Source organism: Pleurodeles waltl, chromosome 7, assembly GCF_031143425.1.
Source record: "Pleurodeles waltl isolate 20211129_DDA chromosome 7, aPleWal1.hap1.20221129, whole genome shotgun sequence".
Lineage (NCBI taxonomy): Eukaryota > Metazoa > Chordata > Amphibia > Caudata > Salamandridae > Pleurodeles > Pleurodeles waltl.
The window spans coordinates 1289197553-1289222411 of NC_090446.1; the positions used below are offsets into that span (position 1 = coordinate 1289197553).

The window sequence follows — 24859 nt, forward strand, 5'->3', positions numbered from 1 at the left end:
GTATTATACAGGGGGTAAGATGGTGCCATACTGTGCCTGTTGTATGGGTGCAATTGCATCATATTTGTGGTTACCTAGCACACAAAAGGAGACATGTTCTAGGATTTCAGATCGCCCTTCAGTGCCTGATACTATTTGTTTATGGTGCTTCAATGCAAAGTCAAACATTGCTTATCTGTTTACCAAAACAGTCTTGTTTACCTCTTAGTTAGAAGGGGTTATTGTTCTTTGTGTAGAGTGGATATGTTCTTATACCTTTTTAATTATTTTTTTCCAGCAATACTTTTCCCCAGAATGCTATCAGAAGGGTTAAATCACAGCAGAGACAGAGTAGTATTCGCCGTGATTAAACCTATGGTCTGCCCGCATCTAAATCAGGTTGACGGACCATTATCTTGGAGGTAAGCATACTCCATCACCGTTGCAACAGAGTATACTTACCACCAAGATATAGGGGCTCATTCTGAGCCCGGCGGGCGGCGGGAGCCGCCCGCCTGGAGGGAGCCGCCAAATGACTGCACCGCGGTCAAAAGACCGCGGCGGCCATTCAGACATTTCCTCTGGGCCGGCGGGCGCTCTCCAAAAGAGCGCCCGCCGGCCCAGAGGAAATGCCCCTGCAACGAGGACGCCGGCTCAGAATTGAGCCGGCGTAGTTGCAGGGGTGCGACGGGTGCAGTTTGCACCCGTCGCGTATTTCAGTGTCTGCATTGCAGACACTGAAATACACAGTGGGGCCCTCTTACGGGGGCCCCTGCAGTGCCCATGCCATTGGCATGGGCACTGCAGGGGCCCCCAGGGGCCCCGCGGCACTCCCTACCGCCATCCTGTTCCTGGCGGGAGACCCGCCAGGAACAGGATGGCGGTAGGGGGTGTCAGAATCCCCATGGCTGCGGAGCGCGCTCCACAGCCATGGAGGATTCCCCCGAGCAGCGGGAAGTCGGCGGGAGACCGCCGACTTTCCGCTTCTGACAGTGGCTGAACCGTCGCGGTCAGAATGCTTGTGGGAGCACCGCCAGCCTGTTGGCGGTGCTCCCGTGGTCGGTGGCCCAGAATGACCCCCATAGTTTGGCCCCAAAATTATAAAACACACTTCACAAATGTTAACACCCAATCATAGCTTCAGATTTAATTGACAATAAATGACAATACAAACCTCCAATGCCAGTTCCATCAAAATATTATATTTGCTTCAATAAGGAAACTTCCAATGGCCGCAAATATTATAGTTTAAAAATACAGGAGAGAAATAAATGTGTCTTGCACAGAAAAATATTATTGTACAACACAACTTTCATCTTGTTTGTTGATGGGATATTTTCTGAGGTAGAGGTTTAAAATTATATGTTTCTTTTGAAGGGAGTACAAAATTTGAGGGTGGGGTGCATCTATCCTGTTGATGAGTTAACGGAACACTGTTGTCCTATGCTTTTCTGACGCTCTCCCTGCTGCTGTGTAATGTCTGCTGGGATAGATCAGTTATCAGGATAACTCTAAGGAGCCCTAAAGGACATAATTTTGGTGCCAAGTGGCCCATAATAATAGGTTCTAAAATCACCCCTTGCTTTTCATTTCTATGTTTAACTCATTTCCATTAGAATGTAACTTTTATTGTTGAAAAATGATGCAAATGATGCTCTACATTTGCTGTCTTCCCTGTTTTTTAACTTGATTTAGATGTCAACGGAGGGAATACTCTGTCGCAAATGTGTTGGATATCCCATCAACAGTTTTGCATTCACCATAGTATAGACCTTCTCAGTATCAAAGTAAAGGGCACACACACACACACACAATTCTGATGTGCACACACAAATAGATTCTATCGATGCTTGGTCAGCACCAAAAAAAGGTTCCAAAATGGTTGACTGTGCCTGTACATCAGGTGGCTGAAGTGTGCTTTCACACGAAATATATATAGTTTAGAAAGCAACTTTTACAGATGTTTAGCTGGAAGGAAGTAAAAAGTTAGCATATTGTTCATGTGCCCTACAATTAATCAGGTGTGGTGTAGGAAGTACAACTGTCAGAACGTAGTCCAGTACCCTAAAGTCATGACTGTTTTGATTATGATAGGAGTTATGTTTTTCGTGATTTCGTTTCAATTGATCCTCATTCAATGTGTGGGAAGAATCCTTAAACCTCTTCCCTTTAAGCAGATAATAGACCTGCTGGGTGCTTGCACAGTCTGCGTTTCAGTTGCTGGCACTGGCTGTCATTCCATCCACTTGAGTTGTAGAACACAGTGAAGAATTCCGCACACCTCTCGCTTCCAACGTTATTGTTAGGCTCACCAGGCTGCCAAAAACTGTAAAGAAGAGAAAGTTATTTGTAGACAACAATCCACAGGAGCATCAGCTCATCTCACTATGCTGGCAAGTGCTTGGCATCAGCACCAGATTTTGGTGTGGGCGAGCTGGAGCACAGAGGTCTTAAGATCATGCAAATAGCAGCACCCCTCTAACTTAACATGCCATCTACCCCATTTCTTGCCCTCCCCTTTCCTCCTCACCCCCTGCCAGCACACACCTACAATAATTTGGCACCATTGTGACGGAGGTAAGTTATGAGTGAATCAGATGAGTTGGGGAAGGTTTGGAGAGGTTGCTGTTCAGAGGTCAGTCACTGCTATGATGTAATCAACCAGGGACTGGCCTGTGAACACAAAGGCCACCTCGCTAGCTCACAGAGATGAGAGAGCCACTAAAGGTTCAAGTCAGATGCCTGGTTCTGGCTCAGTTTGAGGTCTTCTTAGGTCCTTGAGCACAAAACTAGCTGAACTTTCATGTGGCTTCTCTTACCACTACACACTATCTTCATGCACCAAGAACATAAGACAAGGCACTAACATTTAGTGTAAAACAGGAGACAGAAAAAGGCAACCACACCTGACACCCAAGAATTCAAGCTATGGTCTTAGGCGAAATCCAGTGCACTCAAAGCAATGGGGTTCTTTAACAGTGCTTACTTTGCAAAAGGATAAGTGTAGTGACCCAATGTTCTGCCCAGAAGCCTGTGGCAGGTGCATTAAAGGGTGGGGTGCCAAATAGAAAGGCTGAATAGTCTTGATTCCACCTCATGCTGTCCTCATCCACCACCAGACACTACCGGACCCTTTTTCTCACTCCTGCAGGTTCCTGCTTTCTCCCTTTAGTACAGTTTTTCCTTCTTTTTCTTCCTCCTTCTTTCTTCCTTCTGTGTTTTTTTCTCGCTTGCTCTGGATCACAGTCTGATAGAGAAAAATAAAGTGCTGACCCCAAAAATGAGTGCCAAAGGCCCCCACCACAACCGCTGGCTCAAAAGTAGTGCTGTTCTTTATCCGCCTCTGCTCCCAGTTCCTATAACTTTAAAGCCTGCAGGAAACAAGTGGCTCTGGGTGCAGGGAGATATCTTCTGGCCACCTCGTGACCCTACATTGCACTCTGCAGGCCATAATCTTCAGCAACCGGGCACAGTGGGCTCTTGGTGCAAGGTGTGATCAGTCCACCTTTCCCCAAAGCCCACTGTCTATGCCAGTGGCCATTAAGCATTACCCTTCTTTAAGTCCCTCCTATTCCTAACAGACTGTTGATCACGGTCTCATCCTGTTTCTGTCTAGAAACATCTCCTTACATACCTTTGACCTAATAGGGTGCCATCCTCCCAGAACCACGAACCATTATCCGCCTTGGACAGACCGATCCAAGTTGGACCCTGTCCTGCGAGTTCTATAAATGTCTGAAAATTAAACAGGAGAGGTCAGTTTAAATCATCATATTTATAAACGTCATTTGAGAAAACACTATTTTTGCAAAATAGTATCTTCCCCTAAGAGAGAATATCCCTAACAGAACATAACTTACAGTCTTTGAAGAACTTACAATTAGAAGTGAATCTGGATGCCGGTCGCAGCACCCGACTAATGTAGTAGCTCAGGAAGAGATCTCGTTTACAAGGAGGCGCTCTGCTCTGAATCCCAGGCTTGCAGCTGCATTTGCTGAGTAGCTTCTACTACAAACACTACGGTACAAACTGAATAGCTAAGCTCGGGCGTCTCTAGGTACATATCCTCAAAAAACTTTGCTGTTATCAATGAAAAAGCACAGAACCACAAACCTCATGATGCCTTTTTAATTTACAAGTCACTGCACTACCAATAGTATGTTGGGAGAGGCCATCAAAAGGCTGCTGCAAAGGTAGCATGTTCATGCTTTGTGCTGCGCTCAAAGCGGCCTGTTGTGACTATCAGGCTGTTTTGAAGTGATCTGGACTTGCAGTGGTGTAAGACTTCAGTCGATATGGCCACACACCGACATTTTATGCACTTATTTCAGTTGTTTTTTCACTGGAACGGTCTTATTTCCACGCATGATGTAAAATGAGCCTTCGGTTCAATCTTTTTGTGGCACTAGGTCAAAGATAAATTGAGGCATGCAATCATTCTGCCCATATCCCACTGAAGACCAAAATATCAACACGACAATTGTTAGGGGTTGACCTTATAAGAAAGTTGAACTATGCAAGATTCTGAAAGACCCAGCTCAATAGGTTCATATAGTCATAAAAAATGTGGAAATGTCGCTTCAGGGTCAGAAGTCGCTGGTGTACTAAGTCTTGGCAGCATGATTGCCTGCACTAGAGACTTGTGCAACAGGCCCCTTGGAAAACTGATGTGCATGTTTATAGTTCATCCCAGCAGAGTACTCTACTCTGCTGCTAGTAAGAGTTCACCCACAGTGATCATCCTTGAAGAGCTAAGAGTTTCCCTTTTCTCTGCCCGTAACAGTAACCACCACCACATGTTCAAGACTGGTTCACTTGAAAGGAACTGAAGCACCATCTGCAAACATTATTTCAGCAAGTGTTGGATCCACTAAGGCTCTTCTCGTAAATAAATGTGGCCTGTACTATTTAGTCACAAATGCCAACCATCACCTGTCAATTCGTCCTGATTATTGTGTGGGGGTCCCTTTGAGGCTTGGTGCTTAGGTTTCTGTTAGGAAGGTTATACATTTTCTCGCATGCAAACAGACTTAAATTTTGTGAAATAGCTAAAGTAGACACTTGATTATTCCGCTGTATTTGAATTAGGCACACAGTATGCTGTATCTCAAATTTCACAAAATTATACTGGGAGTCTCAAACTTGTGTACAGACGTTTATGTTTCTAGCCAAATGACATTTGGTAAATAATTTTGGTGCTGACTGCATATACCAAACCCGAAATCCTAATTAATAATGAAGAATCTTTTATCGAACAAAGATATGGCATTTGCAGCAAAAAGATGTGTCTCACTTCACCAGGCAGCTGTCTGAAAAAGGACAAACAGTGCACATAATTTGTACTCCTTTATGGATTCAATATCAGTCACTGTAGCCTGTCCTACACTGTTAATGCTGATCGTTGAGTGCAGTATAAGCAGCCCTGAATTCTTGGATTGACCTATATGATCCTGTCCTACAAGGGTAATGCACACCTTTCAGCAGAGCCCTCTGTGGCAGCTTGGAGATTTATCTTTAGTGAATATACAGCCACTGAAAAGCTGGTAGCCTGCTATAGCTGCACTTTCTCCCATTCTGCCTTTTGCCTGTCGTTCGACTGCAGCATTTGTATGGTCTGTCTTGACTGCACGGCTGTCATCAGACAATTATGTGAGGGTTACAAGAGAGGGGCTTGGGCTCCACCCGCACGTTGGGAGCCAGGAGCACATGTTTTGGCTGAGCAGAAATTGTGAGCTTCCACAAAAAAAATGCTTGCCCTCAGACAGCTGTGCTCATTTTTTGTTTATTTATCCAGCTGCTAAGCTTGAACTTTCAGGGGCACACAATGACATGGGCATGTTATTAAAGTGTCTTGGATAACTACATCATTTATGTTGTTTTTCTCTGGCAGCAGCACAGATGGGAGGAGAGCAGTCATTAACATACATGGATTTGTAGGTCTGGCTTGACAGCACAACTACCATCTAACCTTTTAATGTACACCAATAATATCCTACAGTTATTTGCTTACACAAAAATGCCATTTACTTGTAATGACTCACATTACCATACCACATTCCTTTAAAGCCAGATCTTTTAGGATTTCCAATGATTGTTTACCTTATGAATCTGAAAATGATAATTAGCGTGAAGCAGCAAACACATTTACAGGATAGGAGTAATAACTTGATAATGGCTCCAAAAAAAATCTTTGTTAGCCTTGGCACATATATTGATTTTAGTGCACAAAAGGGGCAACCCTGAATTGTTCTTATAAATTCAGTGGAACACGGAGAGACATAGCAGTCACATTTCCAAAACTATACAGTTTGCATATGCATCCGATTATCTGTCAGAGCAATAGAAATTGGGGCCTACAACTTGCCCACTACTCCAGCATAATGACTGTGTGGATGGGTGATCTTTGCGTCCTTTTAGGTCAAAGGAAGGCTGAAATGGAAACGCACCTGTAAAAAGGTGCAAACGGTTGTTCCATCCTCATATCACCCGCACTCCAATCCTGCAGCCTGTCCAGTAGACATTCTTATTTATAGCTGGTAGTCCTTGTCCCAGGCTAAGTAAAGCTCTCTGATAAAACTTTTACATTTTGCCTGCCTTTTAGAATCATTAAGCGTGGATCTACAGACATGCCCAAGGCACCCTAACACTTCCAAGCAGAAACCATAAGCAAGGTAAATTTAAGGGGAATCATGATTGTTCCTATCAGGGCAGTGTTTACTGGAGGTTTTCTAGGATAGCCAGTCGTGTAATAATCAAAACATCTACATACTATAGATCTTCACTTTCATAACAGATGTTACCATTAAACAGTTTAATATATAGAGAAGGATGGAAGGCTGCGTCTGACTTGCCAGGATTGAAACTCGTTAACTTTAGATTACTGCAGAATTTAGCTGTGATCCAATTACAACACGCAAATTGCCTGCCAATCACCTCTGCTCTAGTCCTCTCAGCCTTTTAGTTCGAATAGTGTGCCAGGGATTTTCTTATTTTCACTGTATACAGGCTGTTTGCAGATGTATATACAAACAAGCATTTGCAATGCACTGGGTCTCGCGTTACATCGAGTTAGAGCTATTAGCGTTGTAAACGCCTAATCCGAATTTTCTTGCCACATTAAATTAAAAACAAAAAAAAACGAGAGTGATAGCGTTGTATAAAACATAGCGCGATCGCGCTGCGGAGTGAAGACAAAAAGTAGTCCAGAAACAGTAAGGAAAACATGGAGCCTCGTATGTTTCCTGTAGTTTACCAGCGCTCTGGAGGAGGGCTAAACACTGGAAAAGGCATGACGTATGCATGCCTTTCACGAATTAAAACAATCGGATTTTAAAAGGCAAGCCCATCAACCAATGTAAGTGACTGACATAACATGGGCATGGTTAAAATCCCCCTAAAGGGAGATTAGAAGAGGGACAGAGCGCTTTGCTCTCGCCCCTAAAAACGATACTTGTAACCTGAGGGGTTACCTGAAATGCTGTTACATTCCTGTCTCAGAGGAATCTAGCAATGGCTTGAGGTGCCGTAGTGTAGCTTAATTTGTGGCTATGGAGGTCATAACTTAAACGTGATATAATAAATAGGTTGATTTGTAATCCTACTATTTGATGTACTTGTTTCGCTGGTCTTGTCTATTTTTTACTGCTCAAGACACATGTGGCAGGAAAAAGCTGGTTTAGACAGTGCTCTCTGCACTCCGCGCTGTCCTCGTGGTTTAACAATACAGCCCCTCCTTAAACAGTATAAAGAGGGGAGTCTTAGCTAGCTGCGTTCTTGTATGGTTCTCAATTGCAGCAGATTAAAAAGGCCTCTTTTTTATTTAACAGTTTAGTAAAAATGTTCAGATGAAGAAGCGGCATCAAAGAGTCCATTGTAATATAATAAAAGTATTATGAAAACAGATTGAATGTTATGGAAATCGTAATATTGACACAACTGAAACAGGTATATCAACAAAGATAAACTGCTTTATAAACAAAATAATTAAAATATACATGACAAAGACATTATGGGCATTATTACAAGTTAAGCTGCAAACGGAATAACATAAGAAAGAATAGGATGAAGGTGACAAACAGAATAGAAAAGCAGAAGAAAAAATAGACCCCAATATAAAGATCTTAAATATAACGTTTATTTAATTGATAAAATAAAAAAAAATGATCAAATTCATCCGAGCTTATTTACTAAAGTAATAGAAATAAAGAAAACGAATGTTTCATTGTTATAAATTCTGTTAATCTAGTCCAAAAGTTCAAGAGAACCCGTAAATAATTTTAGAAACTTCAGTTCACTTTATACCATAAAGACTCATTTCAATCCATAAAAACTGTGAGTGTAAATTAACATTTCTAAGTTCAGTGGTGTGTCCAAGTAAATTCATATGACATCCGCAAAGGGTGGGTGAGTTGACTAGTCTTGAGAGAATGTTCTAACACCACCTGTAGACCATTAACATGAAATGTAATCTCTTGGAACGACCTTTGAACTCTCATTAACAGCTGTGATGTTCAAGATATTACAAGTGAAGCAGATTCTGTTTCAAGGGTTCATAACCCTGTGCAAGTATGTTGAGTTAATCTGTGTGGTGTCTGCCTGCTCTCTTCTGAAGCTGATAAGCAGAGAATAGGTCTCATCCTGGAATGCAGTATCTTTAAATTATACATGTAGCTATTTCAGCACAGCGTGAAGTACATTTTCTATGGAAAGTAGAAAATGGTGTCACGGTTAATGGCGTAAGTTTCATGGTTATGCATATTTGTTGTTTCTGCATTATTGTTTTATCACATTAAAACTTTTGCTGCAGTGTGAGACAACAGGTACAACCCTTGCATAAAAACACAATGATAAGCAAGTCTTCACAGACTGTGCATTACCCTTAATTAATATGGCACATTTGTTCTTCAATTAAAGTGTTTCTTTACCTCTTCATCTCTGTTTTCAATTATTGCAAGCTGAGAATCCATACTTCTACAGTTATCTCTGCTGGCTGTCCAGTTGAGTGAGTCAATGGAAAATAAATAACAATTTCCAGAGTGGAAGATCCAGTTACTGCGACAGTAAGTGCAGGGCTGTGCTGTCAAAGCAGAAAATAACAACATATCAATAGGGATAATATGAACTCATTCTAAAAACCCAAAGCCCCATTCATTTATTTCGGTATAGCACCTATGCATTTGCACTTCAATTGATCACTGCTTCAGATAACTCCGAAAGATTAAATTTAGTAGAGAATTCAATCTACTATCATTGGCTGTGACTCTATAACCATATCACACCCATATGAAAGGACAATCAAAGGCTGGCTATCAAAGAACAATACCAGTTGCATAGCATTAAAGACTGCATGGTGGCACCCCAGGCCACCTCTCCAAAGGCTTTCCAGCTCTACCATCTGGCACATCACGTATGGTGTGTCTCTGTCAACTTCCCGCTCGTCTTCAAGACTGACAACCTCATTAATATGTAACCGCAAGTGAGGTCTTTTATCTCCCATTGCACGCTGATGCAGAGTTCACAATTATGCATGTGCACTCAAAGGTTTGCTGTTATACTAAAAAAATACCACATTCCTAATGAAGAATGCAGCTTTAGTAAGGTTTTCAAATCGAACGTTGATGAATTGTGTATAATGATAATGTCCACAACCCTGCCCTGTAAGCAAGCATTTTTTTTTGTGCTGGGTGCACAGAAGGAGGACGCATAGCCATGCTTTCTCACTTCAGAGCGCTCTTGTTTGTGTGTGTGGTGAGGATACAAGGCCGTCAATCGGATGGCGCACCAAATCTCTCTCAATGTCAGCCCTGTTAAAGATATATTAACCTGCCCTCCTCCGAGCCTAGCAATAAAAACTGTTTGCCAGCCTGTAGTGCTGGCTCCCGGGGCCCTCACCTGTTAGTGAAAGGCTGCGGGCCCGACGAGGTGCCTGGAGCCTGTACCTGCCACTGTCCCCCAGGCACTGCTAGAAGGAGATTGCCCCCTCCCCATGTGCACTTCATGCTAGCGAGAACTTTAGGGATCAGGGGCCACCATAACATCCAAGTATAAACGCCCCAGGGCAGCCCCCATGCACTGCTCAATGTTTCCACCAGCAGGCAGATTCAAACTGAGGTTACTTCGCTTCATTAAATACTTTGGCTCTTCCATAAATAGGCAGGAAGAGGCTACTCTGCGGACAAATGAGGAGACATTGTCCTCCGCACATTAGCCCCACTTCTTACTCCAAAAAAAACTGTTAGAAGGCCGCACTTTCACTGCAAGTAGAGAGAGACCTAATATGAGGAAAACCTCCCAGTTAAACCGAATTTGTTCCTCATATTCACCGTCACTTATGGTCCAAACAACAAAGTATAAATGAGGTGTGAGTCCTCAGGTTGCGCTTACTTTAAGAAAGACTCACACATTTGGAGTTCAAGTTGAGTTTTCAAGGACATAAGTGTAATGTTACACCTGGCAGTAAGGACGACAACCTAACCTAGAACGTCTGGCTCTCTTTAGTCCCTGAGAGCAGAAGAAGTCGCCTGACATCCTCCCACCTCAAGGGGAACAATCCTGTAAACTCTCAGTTGATAGAAAGTGCTACTTGGGATCCAGTAATATTAATCTCCATTAATTTCGCATTTTTCTACAAAAAAATGCAGTTATCTTTGTTCTCTATTCAGTATGATAATCAGTGCAATATTTCATTCATTTTTTTCATGTTCTAATTTCCCTGATGCCACTTTCCATTTTGTTAACGATGTTAATGTTTGTGTAACATCACTTCCTGGGGTGCCACAAAATATGGTTATTAGTTCTTCCTCAAATCAATTTTGAATACATGAGAGCTCTCCTATATGTCTGTACAGACCTCTGAAACATCTCTCCACATCTCTGAGAACTGAAGCTGACGCCTGGGAATTGACAAGGGGGTAAGACCCCGTTCAAGGGGTTGAGGCCTATTAGCCTGTCGCTCTCCTCCTTACAGGGCATAGAAAATGCCATCATCCCACAAAGAGTTGGTCCCTTTTGCGTGTACATTGCCTGTGGTATGCATTGTGGATCTTTTCTCTCTCAACAACAATGCTTTTACATCCGAAGACTTCGAAAGCCCTTACCGGGAGGAATGGGCACCATTAACCTTCTGCTATAGGAATCTGATATATATATTTTTTACTTTATTTATCATTTTATATGATAGCACATACAAGAGCAGCCAAATACCACAAGACAGGGCAGTACACAAAACCAAAAATGACGTACACATAACTCGAAAAGAGCAGTAGAAAAAGTTCACGTTCCCAGTCAACATATAAAGAGGTGATCAGTAAGCGAGGGGGCAGGGGTGCGTCTATAATGCACCTCCTCCTTACTGACATGTTTCAAAGCTTCTATGTAGATCATATTCGAGAAAGAGGAGGAGTGATTTGGGTATCAAGGTTTCATTAACTGTGCAAAAGCACCTAATGTGTATTTACGATGAGTAATAGCTTTTGTTAGGTGACTGAGCATATCGTCCATAAATGGGTTCTTGGGTCCAGGGAGAACATAAACAAATACCTACCTATATGTATTCTGAAAATAATAATACAATTATCAAGCTCATTTAAAAATTAGTCCAATGTATAACAAGACGAGAGTTCATGAGTTGAATAAACGTAGACTGCATTTTGTGAACTGAAAACGCTATTGGTTTGCAAACACCTCTCCTTTATTTAGGGTACCAGGGGGCCGAGTCACAAAACCATGTATGAGTATGGGAAATTGTACACCTGCACTCAGTTACATATGCTTACATCCCTTCGTGAATCTGCACAGGAACCTCCAACCCCCTATTAGTCAAAATCCAAAGAGTGCACGGTACTTTCTAGTTGTACTGACTGAATAAGCATATTACAACAATATTCCTATTTTATGCCCATTTTAGATGTTTTCGGGCACTTTCACAAAGTCATGCCAGAGTATGTATAAGAGTACTACTGGAGTGTACACACTCTTGAATACGACTCTTAAATACCAATGTGAATTACCACAACGTGAATAAGCACAAAGAGCTTAGAAGCAGACTGATCAATTCTATGTTAAAAAAATACGTTATTATATGGATAGTTAATACGTGCCATAAAACAAATGCACCCACTCCTCAGGCATCTGGTGCTTTTTTCCATGAGAAGAAGGGACTATAATAAGTAGCTGCACTTTCCACATCATAATGTCCAATTGTATTCTTTGTTACTTATTGATGAGATTAATCTGTCATTTGTAAGTGTGTTGTGAGATCGAGCTTCATTGGGTTCTTATGGTTCGAGAAACATTGCTGTTGTGCATGAAAAGGAGAAACATTAGGCTGTTGGATTGCCTGAGTGGTGCCGCAAGCGTGAGGGTGATGTTTTAAAAAGGGTACAGTGAAGAGGTGGTCAGAGAAAGAAGAGGATACATGAGCTGAGAGGCTGTCAGTTGTGTGAAGGAGATAGGAATGAAGGGACTGCTCTTAGTTCTAATAAAGAAGAGAAAATAAAAACTATGAATTGTGAACACCACTATTCAAAACAGGGTGATGCTGGTTGCATGAACTGGTGGAGCTTTTCTAAGTCTATGAAAAAATCCCTGTGCACTTTATATGCAAATCCCGACAAGTCTCCAAGCATTTTGCTACTTCCGGTTATTCAGATAATTATTACCTCCACTCCCACATTTCTCTCACAATACTTTTTGCTCACCCGACCGAACTCTTAAATTCTGCTCGACCACTCTACTAGCACAACTTTCAGGCAACTGTAAACAGCAAAAAAATCAATCTACCTTTATATCAAATAACTCTTATTTTTATTCTTTCAAAATTCCTTATACTATCCTCTAATCCTTAGAAATTCAGTCACAAACTCTAAAATAAGAAGATAAAGAAAGAAAACATACTGACCAGTCCTACCAATTTAGGTGGTAAGCTTTGGTGCACTCGTACCACCTACTGATTTATCTCAGTAATTATACAGCTAAGAGTGTGTGTGTATGTGGATATATAAACTGCTGCAGGTGGTCAAGAGATGCCGTACAGAAGTGGCTGTGTGGGAGCACGACTGGCACTCTGCCTTCACAGTAGAGTGGTGATTTAATAAGATCCACCAGGGAAGGACATAGAAATCATGTTTTATGAAATATGAAAACACAACCCAGCATTGTCTAACAGTGGCTGCCAGGGGCTGAAGTGAACCAGGACCCCAATCGGCTGCTACCCATCCAGTGACAATCCAGAGGGCAGAGTTGGAAGTCTCACTGCTTGCCAAAATACAATACAGACCCAGGGCTTCTGATCTGTGTCTATTGATAAGCTAGACTGATGGATTCTGATCCCTTTTTATAAAGGGCTTCACATCAGAGCTGACAAATCATGGGCTGGACATGCAAAGAGACTGGGGCCCTCATTTCTACTCTGGTGGTCCAAAGACCGCCAGGACCGCGGTGGCAGTCTTACCGTCGATGGGCCGGCATTGAAGACCTGCACATTACGAGTGTGGCGGTTTGGTCTCTGCCGAAACGTCACATCAGGGCGGTAGGACAGCCTGGCTGGAGGACAGCACCTCGGGCCAGCTGTCCACTGAAGACCGCCAGTGGGATTAGGGGGTCACCTGTCAATCGGGCTTTCCGCGGCGGTAGCACTTCTGCTAAAACCCTGGCTGAAAGTCTGTTGGTGACAGGAAATTCTTTTCCTGTCGTGGTCAGATGACTCCCCCCACCTCCCCTTCCAAGTCAGCACCCCCTCCCTCACTTCCTTCCAAGACAGAAACCCCCTCCCCCACACACCCCTTCCAAGACAGCCCCACCCTCACCGCATACACACACAACCACATGCACCCCGCATACACGCATTCACCAACAGGCATATATACACACATTCATTCGACCCAACAGATACACATTCACACAAACATACCAACATGTACTCACTTCAACAATCACACACGCATACACACTTACATTCACACACGCATACACAACACCCCCAAAGCCCCCCTCTCCTGTTGGATGATCGACTTACCTTGTCTGGTGAGAAGGTCGTCCGCCAGAGAACGGGAACAGGCATTTCCACCGCCGGCAGCGCCCGCCATCAGGATACCGCCACACCGTATTACCGCTCGTAATACGATGGACAGAGTCTTTGTGGCGTGGCGGTGACAGCTGTGGAACCGCCTCTGCACTGCCGACTGCCAGCACGACTGCTGAAGGATTTCCACTCAAATTGTGGTGGGAATCTCTCAGTACTCGTAATATGACGGTCAGAAGACCGGCAGCACTGGCGGTCTTCTGGCGCCCGTGGGCTTAGCATTCTATGTACAAGACCGCTGAAATTAAAATGAGGGTCTGGATTTCCAGATTTTTCCTCCACATCAGACCCAAGACTCCACAGTCCCCCAAACGCAGCTCATATCCGAAAGAACCTCAGCCTAGGTACTGGTAAAGAAAATTTAGACAGACTTCTGGGGAGCATCAGGGTGTATCTGCATTGGATGAAGAATCACCTGAAGCATCTGCCCTACAATCATGATGAAGTTGTGGTTGTGCCTAAATGCAGCCAGAAATGTCAGTCTAACCTGCCTCCCCCACTCAGATGCGACAATGACCCTAACCTACTAATGGCCATCGGAAGGGGGCTTGTGAACAGCTCATCTCTACTGTGACAGGGATCCATATCAACCTAGCAGTTGTACTCTGTTCCATATTCTATTTCTTTAATTTGTTTTTAAAATGTTCAATATGTTAAGTGACAGATGCTTGAATGGTAGAAGTGGGGAAGGGGATGTTGCGGGGGTTGAGGCGTGTTGGAGAATTTGTTTTTGTGTGTGTAGCACCTGTTCTGATCACATGGTTAGCACTTATGGTCCTTTCCCCTATATGGCGTGACATATTGCATGAGATTGTGGTTTCAGCACTCCTCGTGCATAGAAACACTAAAGTCAAATGTTAATGGAACGTTAATTGACTAAATAACACGATTAAAAGTAGCGCTTTACTACAATAAGCAAAGCGGCACTTAGAGTCACTCCATAGATGTCTTCCTGTTATTGAAAATGCACCTACCGGGCACGAACTGCCGATTTTAGGGAGATTTGGCTATTGACAAGTATACTAGGATTTACGTCATCCTAATGCGTAGTGGTGATGCTTTCCTATGAGCCCTTCCCCATGGTCATGGTCGATGTATTTAGTGACTAGCTGGGACACTGTGCACCAGTATCTGGTAAACTGAATGGTCTGAACCGGATGTTAATCAGAGTGTACGCCCACCCCGCCCTCCTTCATTGCACATTACAACATCTGACAGCAGTGTTCCTTGGGCTCCCTTCTGATAAACGTATTATTGGTGGGGACTTCAAAACAGTTGGGCGCATAGCGCATCAATTCGTCAAAGTTGCACCGCACACAAAATTGTGGACCGGTCCTCTTCCCTAGGCTTGATTGATGTGTGGCATGTCTGGTACCTGGGAGCACATGAACCCACAATTTTGTAATGGCCATAAATTCATGTGAAGATTAGTATGTAGTGAAGATTAAGTAAAATCCTCTGGGAACATCCGAACACTCGTCTGTGTTGCTCGCTTTGTTCATCTGGACAGACAAAGCAGTGGCAACCCCTTTAGGGCGTTATTACCAACGACTTCAATATTAGTGTCTCATTAGTGAAATCATTGAGGATTCTCTAGGAAGCATTTAAAGTGGTGATTAGAGACAGGGCCGTTTGACACATCATGTGAAAAGGGGTAGAGCGAGAGGGCAACATTGCTGCTCTTGAAACCAAGGTGAGTGAGCTAGAGAAACAAGTTCAGTTGTCCCATGGGGAGTAATCGCAGAGGCAGGTGACCTCTGCTCAGCAGCCATTAAAATATTCAACTATAGATACAGCTGTATGGATAGCAGAAGCGCATGTACGACCCAGGGAATAAACCTCAGAAGCTACTGTTTGATTGGCATCCCAAGAGCTGGCAGTCACAATAACCACCAACCTATGTACTGCACAGGGTTAGACAGTTTGTCTGACCAGAGATACTCCCAATGCATTCTCAGATTATACTATTTAACTATACATTATGCTTTGCCCATCACAGGCTGAGCAGCTCTGACCTTTAACTGAAGACCTCTCAGCCAGGGCTCTTGGTCCCACTGACATTGCCGATTCTTCAGTTATAAAAGGGATAATTTCAGCTCAACGGCTAGTACTGGTGTGGGAAACTGGCCCCTTGTTGCAATAGCCACCCCCTCACTTTATGCCTGGTTTCTGAATGCAACTTGGACTGGAGTGCACTAAGAACCTGCTAACCAGGTCCCCAGTGCCAGCGTTCTTCCCCTAAAATGGATACCAATATTGTCACACTTGGCAACACCGTTAGCTGCCACTATTAGTCCATAGTAAATGATACTTTAGTACCCAGGGCATAGGGGACTAAGGGAAGGCCCTTGAGGGCAGCAGCACAGATTGTGCCACCCTCAGGGAACCAGAATCCAAGTGCACCCAGCACTGCCATTGCAGGCTGAATGCCCTGGTGCAATCCTAAAATGCAAAACTGACATGGCAAACATTCACACGGGGGTGACCACACTAACCGCCCCCCAAACCAGGTTAGAGTTTACCCTCTAAACCTGTGTATCCAGTCCAGAGACGAAACCGGTAGACTGGACCATTGCCCAGCGAACCAGGACTTCCTTGGGAGCACACCTACTCCCCATCAGGTCAGAGTTTACCCCCTGAACCTGATCATCCAACCCAGAGTCACCACCCTGTGGTTGAACCATTGCCTGTCGCACCAGGCCTTTCTGGGGGGACACCTACCCCCACAAGGGAAACACCTTCCCCAAGGGCCACACAAGAGTCTGGCTGGTGCAGGTCTCCTGACCTCTGCCCATCTGACAGAGTCTGGATTCCCCCAGCCCAGAAATGGTCTCACCAAGGTCATTCCTGGGGGTCTCTCTTCGCAGAGCTAACCCCTGCCCTCCAGGTTCTCTACTGGGACCCGCAGCCCCCTCTCAACCCTATGCCTGGATTTCCACCTCCTCCACTCTGGAGTGAGACTACCAGACGATAGAACCATCGGAACGCTATCACCAGCCACCCGCCCAAGTTCTACTGGCAAAATGTGATCCCTCTGAGCAGCAGGCCCTACGGTACAGGCTAGGCTCCCATCCTGGTGTCCAATTATGGAACCAACCAAGCTATGAGACCGGGTCTCAGACATCCTGGCCCTCTCTGTCTCTGCCATCCTCTCCTGTTCTCTACCTTAGCCCTTCTGTCCTTAATAGCTAGGCATGCTAACTGCAACTTCAGGTCCGTCTCTTCCCGCCTATCTCTTAGCTCATCAGGCATCAAGGAATGAGAGGTAGCCCTGCTTCTTACACTGGACCCAGTAAGGGACTCTCTATCACTGGGGCCTTCCCTGTCATCTGACGTCCCCACACGGTCATTCTCACCCTCCTGATCAGTCTCGCCACCACTCTCTAGGGATGAGGTCTGGAAAACAGGAAAAATGACCCAAGAGAGAAAGTTAAGAGAAGTAAAACAAATGATGGTCCAAACGCAATCCTTGTAGTGAAATAATGAGTCACAATGGTGTTGTGCAAGCGCAAGTCCTAGCCCCACCGCTGACAACCAATGTTAGAAATTTGATTTCTGGTTGGCTAGGGTATGCACCTCAGCCAGGCAGAACCAACCCACTCTAGTCAGGGCAAGGGAGTTACACGTCCAAGATAACCCCTGTTCACACCCTTGGTAGATTGGCACGAGCAGTCAGGCTTATCCCAGAGACAATGTGTAAAGCATTTGTACAACACACATAACACACGTGACGCAATATCCCCACCACAAAGGAAACACAACACCAGGTTATAGGAAAATATACTGTATTGTACACAACCCAATTAATAGACCAAACATCACATATCAGTAGTATCCTGCTACCTTAGAAGTTGTCAGAATGCTACACATTAGTTACTCTGCAAACTAGCAGTAGTCACATATAACACCCAGGTTACTCAGTATTCGGCAACATAAGCAGTAGTCAGGAAACACATTATTACACCAAAGCACTTGCCATAAGAATCTCAAACGCTCATAGGAGGAACATTATAAACCATATGGCAAGTCACAAAAATATATTAGTATGGTATGCCCATAATAGGAACATTTACATACATATATAAACACATCAAAAGCAGGTAGGCAATATATGTATTCACAAAGTCTGTAGCAAGAACTTAGAATATACATTATCCCTTTAGGGAATACCTGTTTAAATGATGAAGGCACCTCCAGTGCCTTGAAGATAAAAAATGGGGACCCTTGGTGCTCCTCTGCGCCAAACAAGGGGGCCTCTACTACTTTGAGGCCGAGGAGGGCGGCATGCACCTCCTTTGTGCTGTTGAAGGGCCCCTACAGTGGACCACACTTACTTGGGGGCCCCAGGGCCTCAACTGGCCTCCTTAGGGGGGGCAAAGTCCTCAAAAAGTAGCATAGGGGAAGTGGGTCTGCGATTGCTTGAGGTGCCCCCGGGCCTGTACTGGCCCTCTGAGTCAGCAGGGGGGGCACACGTTTGTACTGGCCCACGAAGGGCCAACAAAGGGTCTGTGGTGCGGGCGAGCCTCCGGTGATGCTGCCACCCCACCCGCAGATAAAACAGGAGCCCTCCAGGGCTCGGCAGGTGAAGGAGAGGAGTCCTCCTCTCCTTCCTGCCTTTGTTGGCGTCCTGGCCCAGAGCAGGGCCTTCCGGTGCCCCGGGGTGCTCTACAGAGTGGACCTCGCCCCGGGGGCACCCATAGGAGCATGCTTGCTCCGGTTTGGGCAGGAAAGGTTTTCTTCGTGCCCTGGGGGCAACAGGAAGCACGCTCCACTCGCGCTTGGATGAAACAGCCTACCCGGGTTGCGGTGGTGATTTCCAGCACCACAACAAGCTTTTATAAAAAAGCACTTGGACAACAAATGAAGCCCGGGTCGTGGCGGTGATTTTCCCATGCCACAATCGGAGAGAGCGCTCTCCAAGGTGCTACCACTATGATAGCAGCAGCACTCTTCAGAGCGCCACTCCCAGATATCGGAAGAAGCATTCCTGGTGTCTGCAGATCATCACAGGGGTCAGGGTCCACAGCACCCTGCCCCTGGGGGCAGGAGTCTTAGGAAAAAGTCCCACAAGGGGAGGGGCCCAGCAACAGGCCAGCACAGAGGATGTGAGCAGGTGGCAAGTCCCTTACAGTGATCAAGCAGGTCACAGGTCAGCACAACAGCAGCAGTCCTTGGCGGTTCCTGGTGAGTCCTTCCAGTCCTTTGTGTCCAGTTCCAAGATGATTTCAAGAATCTCCAAATTGTGGGGAAAATTCCTCTATACTTGTACTCAGTCCTTACAGTGTTTTGTATTGAAAGGGAGAGGAGGTTCCAACCAATTACAACTGGTTCTGGGAGTGCCCCCTCTCTCCTCCAGCACAGGCTCCAAACATCAGTGGGGGGTAAAAGACCCTATTGTGTGAGGCCAGGGCACAGCTTTTACAAATATAGGTGTGCTGCGCCTCCCCCATCTCTCAGCACAGGAAGGCTATCCAGTATGCAGATGCACCTCTGTGACACCTCCACCCTCCCTATGTACAGGCTGTCTGAAAAGTATGCACAAAGCCCCAACTGTCATTCTGCCCAGACGTGGATTGGAGTCAAGCTGCAAAAGATCAGTCATAAGCACAGAGAAATGCGTACTTTCTAGAAGTGCCATTTCTGTCATAGTAATAAAAAATACACCTACACCAGTAAGCAGAATTTATTATCACCATCACAACCATACAAAACATGCCTGCACTACCCCTCATAAATCAGACAATACCCCTTACACATAAGGCAGGGCATTTCTGATGCAATCCTATGAGAACGCAGCACTCACAGCAGTGAGACACAAAGTTAGGCTGTTTGTCACTACCAGGACAGGCCACGCAACCTGGCACATGTCCTGCCTTCTACATACATGGCACCCTGCCCATAGGGCTAGCTAGTGCGTACCTTAGGGTGACTTACATGTAGTAAAAGGGGAGTTCTGGGCCTGGCAGTACATTTAGATGCTAGGTCCCTGTGGCAGAAAACTGCACACACAGGCCCTGTGCTAGCAGGCCTGAAACAGGTTTGAAAGTCTACTTCATGGGTGGCGCAAGTAGCGCTGCAGGCCCACTAGTAGTATTTAATTTACAGGCCCTGAGTATAGAAATACCACTGTACAAGGGACTTATAGGTAAATTAAATATGACAATTAGGTATAAGCCAATCATACCAACTTTAGATGGGAGAGCACCAGCACTTTAGCACTGGTCAGCAGTAATAAAGTGCTCAAAGTTCTAGAGCCAACAGCGACAGGTCAGAAAAAATAGGAGGAAGGAGGCAAAAAGACTGGGGATGACCCTGCATAAGGAAAAAGTCCAACAACCTGTGTGACCAGTCCACTACACACTGCATGAAATATAGGTAAGTCACCCTTCTGGCAGGCTTTCCAGCCCTAAGGCCAGTTGTACTATACTCCATGTATGGGCATAGATGCATGAGCAATATGCCCCTATTGTGTCCTTGCCAAACATGGGACATGGTAAGTGAACAGAACAGCCATTTTAAATGCATGTGCTAGACACTGGTCAGTACGAGCTTCACAGCTACATGATGGACACCCTGAACCTTGGGTTATTTGGTATCAAACAACTCAGACCAATAAATCCAAACTGGTACCAGTATTGGATTTATTGCAAAAGGTACCCAGGGTCACCTTAGAGGTGACCCCTGCAAAAGCTAACTAACCCTGGCATGGTTGCTGGCCACCACCAAACAAGATTCTGGAACCATGGGGTGAGAGCCCTTGCCCTCTGTGTTCAGAAAACAAAGCCCTTCCAGGGCAGAGGTATTACACCTCCTCCCTCAGGAATGTACACTGCCCTGCCAGCGAGCTTCAAAGAGCTTACAGCCTTTGAAACTCGACTCCCAGCCCTGCTGCTAGCAGCAGATGGCTGCCTCCATTGCAAACCCCCAATTCTGGTGAGAGCAAAAGCGGGAAAATGCACAAAGGGCATGAGGAGTGGTCACTCCCAACTTGCACCACCCCCAAGGTGTTGCATGCGAGGTGACCTCTTCATTTTACTTTCCTCCATCTTGCATTGTAGGAAAATAGCCTATTAAGGACAGGGAAGTGACCTCTGCACACATGAAATGGTCATATAGTGGGTTTAGCACCCCTAAGGTAAATGACCCATTGGTTACTATTAGGGACACTCCTAAATGCCCACTAAATGCAGTATTTAGTGAGCATCCCTAGACATGCAGATCAGATTCCAAGGACACAAGACCAGCAACAAAGAAGACACATGTAACATGGAACTTGTGTGCTGAAAGGAATACCATGTAAGAGTTAATTGGAATGCTATGCCTAGAAGAAAATCATGTTTGCTGTATGTTTCAATATTGTGGGAGATAAAGAACCGCTTTTTGTTTCTTTCTTTGTGCTTTCTGGAAATATCTTCCCCAGCAATAGATTGAGCTAGACGGTGTATCTGATATGTTTGTTCTTCCTTGATCTTTGCTAAAAATGTCCAAACTCTGGGCTTTTAACACCAATTGAGTGTGAAAATGGTTAACTTTATCTTTTGCCTCACGGACAGAGCTAACAGAAGTCTTATGGTACTGCTCCCTCTGCTGCCTTTCAGTTGGAATGACAGTTGATCTGACGAAAGATAAACATTTTGAACTGCTACCTCACAAGCATAAAATATTTTGAAACAGAATAGTTTAAAAATTGATAAAAAATAGCTTTTTTGAAGAAAAAAGACACTCCTCCAAAACGTTTTGAGAAAACAAACAAACCAATGTAAACACAATAATTCTATAAAAACATTTACATTGTAATGTAACAATGACTGTGATTCGAGGAAAACATTTTCCATTAATTCACATACAACCCTGGACCCCCAACATCAGACACCTAGAAGAAAAGTACGCTCCGGACTCCTGAAGGACCAGGAGTAAGCCCCAGTCGAGGGACCTCAGGACACGTAAGAACCACCCCCCAGAGTGGCCCTGCTGACCTGCAATCCACCCTCAAAGTGACCTGCCTCCTGCTTTCAAGGACACCTTTGCACACAGCCTATATACTCTGCATCTGGCCTCCTTTGACCCTGCACCAGAGTACCAGCTGTGCTCTAAGGGTCCCCCACCCTTGCAACATCTACCCTCCAAAGGGACCCACCGGGTTCACCTTGAAGTTCGCCTATGCATTGCTTTTCCAAGTACTCCCCCTCAGTGGTCCTGCATCACCTCCAAGGACTTTTTAGCAGCTGCTCCCACCGAAACCGAGAGCCACCCACTGCCTGATTTTATACACATTTTAAACATTTTCTCCATTGATTCCTATGATGCGTAATTAGGCACAAAAAGACTATTTTTGCTAAACTTTGAAAAATCATAACTTAAAAAGTACTTACCCAATTTTGATGAACTTGGTCTTAAAGTTTTTATACACATATGAAATATTTTTTCATTGGTCTGGAGTTATTCTTTTGAGTGTGTGTCCACATTTATTGACACTGTGAGTACAACAAATGCTTAGCTCTTTTCCAAGATAGGACTAACTGCTCGACCAAGCTACCATGAATATTAGAGCATTAGGTGGTTTAGTTTTTATCTTTGTGAACCAAGGTAGTGTTGCTTGGACTCTCTGCACAGTGCACATCATTTTTGTACACTATATAGAGAGCCAGCATCCTACATTTGGTGTCTTAGCAGTGGAATAAAGACTTTGCATTTGCTGATACCACTTTGTCAGTTTGTGAGCACACAAAGAACTCTCCAAATCGTCTTTAACTTAATTGCATTTTTTCAATTAGCAAAATTCTTGCAAAATGTGAAACTAACTGCTAGGGCCCTGGTTAGGTCCTACAACAAGAGTTACAGTTAAAAGTCCTTACTTTAGTTGGCCTTATCCAAAAGGGGAATCTACTTTCTAAACAGGTCTCAACTTTAGTAGCCTAAAACATGTCAGACTCAGAAAATCAGGAGCTTAACTATGCCCAGTTAAGGAAGATCTGCAAGCTGTACAAAATCTGTAATGGAAAACATGCCAAATTAGACTAGCCTAGGTATCTGGTGGCTCAGTATGAGGAAACCCACTCCACATAAGACACAGATGCTAAAACTTCTGGTGGAGAGGAAAATGCTGTGGACGATAGGGATGAGGATAGCTCCTCTTCCCCTAGCACTAATGCACCCACAGAAGAGGACCTGGCCTTGGCCAGGTTGACCAACAGACTGTCCCTGGAGGCTCAGCCTTTTGAAATTGAACCAAAGAGAAAAGAGCTGGGCTTAGCACCCATCTGGTGGCAGCAGATCAATAAATAGGGAGAAAGTTAGATTTTACAACCTAAAACTCCCAAAAGTAGTTGCCCCCCTTGCCAAGAAGAGGAGATGATAACATTAAATGGTTCATTGCCTTTGAAAGAGCTTTCATTGGGAGGGTCATCCTAAAGAAGCACTTAGGATCTCTGTTACGGGCATTATTCTCAGACAAGAGCACGGATAGGCTCCTGACCCTGGGTGAAACAGATACTAAATCCTATGACCTCAAGAAGGGTACCCTAATTGAAGGCTTTGGATTTACCACTGAGGAATACTGCATAATATTCAGGGGGACTCAAAAATCTCAGTCCTGGGAAGAATGTGGGAACTTCTCAGTAAAGATGCTACGTGGTTGGTTAGAAGACAACAAGGTACATGATTATGAAGGGCTGTATAGTTTGATCATGAAAGAACACCTCTTGAGTAATCGTATCCATGAAAAGTTGCACCAGTTGGGACTAGTCTCCCCCCCCCCCCCCCCCCAAAAGAGCTTGGGAGAAAGGCTGATCATTGGGTAAGAACTAGGGTGTCCAAAACTAGAACTCGAGGGGTGACCAACAGAAAGATTCAGGGAACTCCCCCCCCACCCAAGAGAAAAAGATGGATCCCCCTGGAAATAAAGAAAAGAACTCCTTAGGCCCCTGCAAATCCGTCCAAGAGGGTGGGCCCAAAGACATCTCACAAAACAAAAGTGGACACCACAGTAGATATGGGATGCCACTAAGGCATGGTGCCATAACTGTGAACAGACAGGGCACAACACCAAGGACACTTCTTGTCCCAAAAACCAACTCACTAGTAAACCCCAAAGGGTAGCCAGTTTAGCCACCAGGAATGAATCCTCAGATAAGGAGGGCCTCTTAGCCTTTAACTTGCAATTGGGCACTACAAGTGAGTTGGAGATTCCAGAGGGGAATAGACACTTCCACCCCCTACCAGTAAATGAAATCCCAAACACTGGCCTGAGAGACACCTGTGCCAGTCACACTTTGTGCATGATAGGTTGATGCTCTCCAACCAGTACATCCCAGGAGAGACTGCCAAAGTAAGGACTATCCCTGGCAAAGTCACTGATGGGCCTGTAGCTGTAATGACCCCAGAAACAGATGGATCCCTTAGCTGGAGAAGGGTGGTAGTGTGAACAGACCTCCTCCTCGATTGTCTCCTTTGAAATGACCACCCAGAGGTTGGTCAGAGCCCAAAAGACGATTTGGCCCTGTGCCTGAGGCCCCTGAAGTGTCTGTGAGTAGGCCCCAGAGGAAAAAGAAAACGCAAAGAAAAGAAAAGGAAAGATGGGCACCCTTTAATTAAGGTACCAGAAAGCCGAGGAGTTTCTGCTCCATTAGGGGAGAATTCCACTGTTGGAACTGGTGAAGCCCAGCTTGACCCCTAAGAAGTCCCTGACCAGTCAGGCATATGTCCAGCCTCAGTTGGTGACTCCTCAGCTGGCAGAAGAAATTGTGGAAAAAGGGTATTTGCTACAGGATGTACAGTCCCCCCCCCCCCAACCCATAACAG

At 44.8% G+C, this 24859-nt stretch overlaps 1 protein-coding gene across 2 annotated transcripts in view; it reads right to left on the reverse strand.

Moving 5' to 3' along the window:
* Positions 1–1100: 1100 nt before the first annotated feature.
* The window catches only part of LOC138246185 (CD209 antigen-like protein C), a 71843-nt gene continuing 48084 nt past the window's right edge, over positions 1101–24859 (reverse strand). For both annotated transcript variants that reach the window (XM_069200513.1, XM_069200512.1), the window contains 3 exons: positions 8904–9055; positions 3614–3714; positions 1101–2305 (listed from right to left, as the gene is read on the reverse strand). In XM_069200513.1, the coding sequence (XP_069056614.1) occupies positions 2149–2305; positions 3614–3714; positions 8904–9055 (410 nt within the window). In that variant the 3' untranslated portion in view covers positions 1101–2148. The remainder of the gene's footprint in view (positions 2306–3613; positions 3715–8903; positions 9056–24859) is intronic.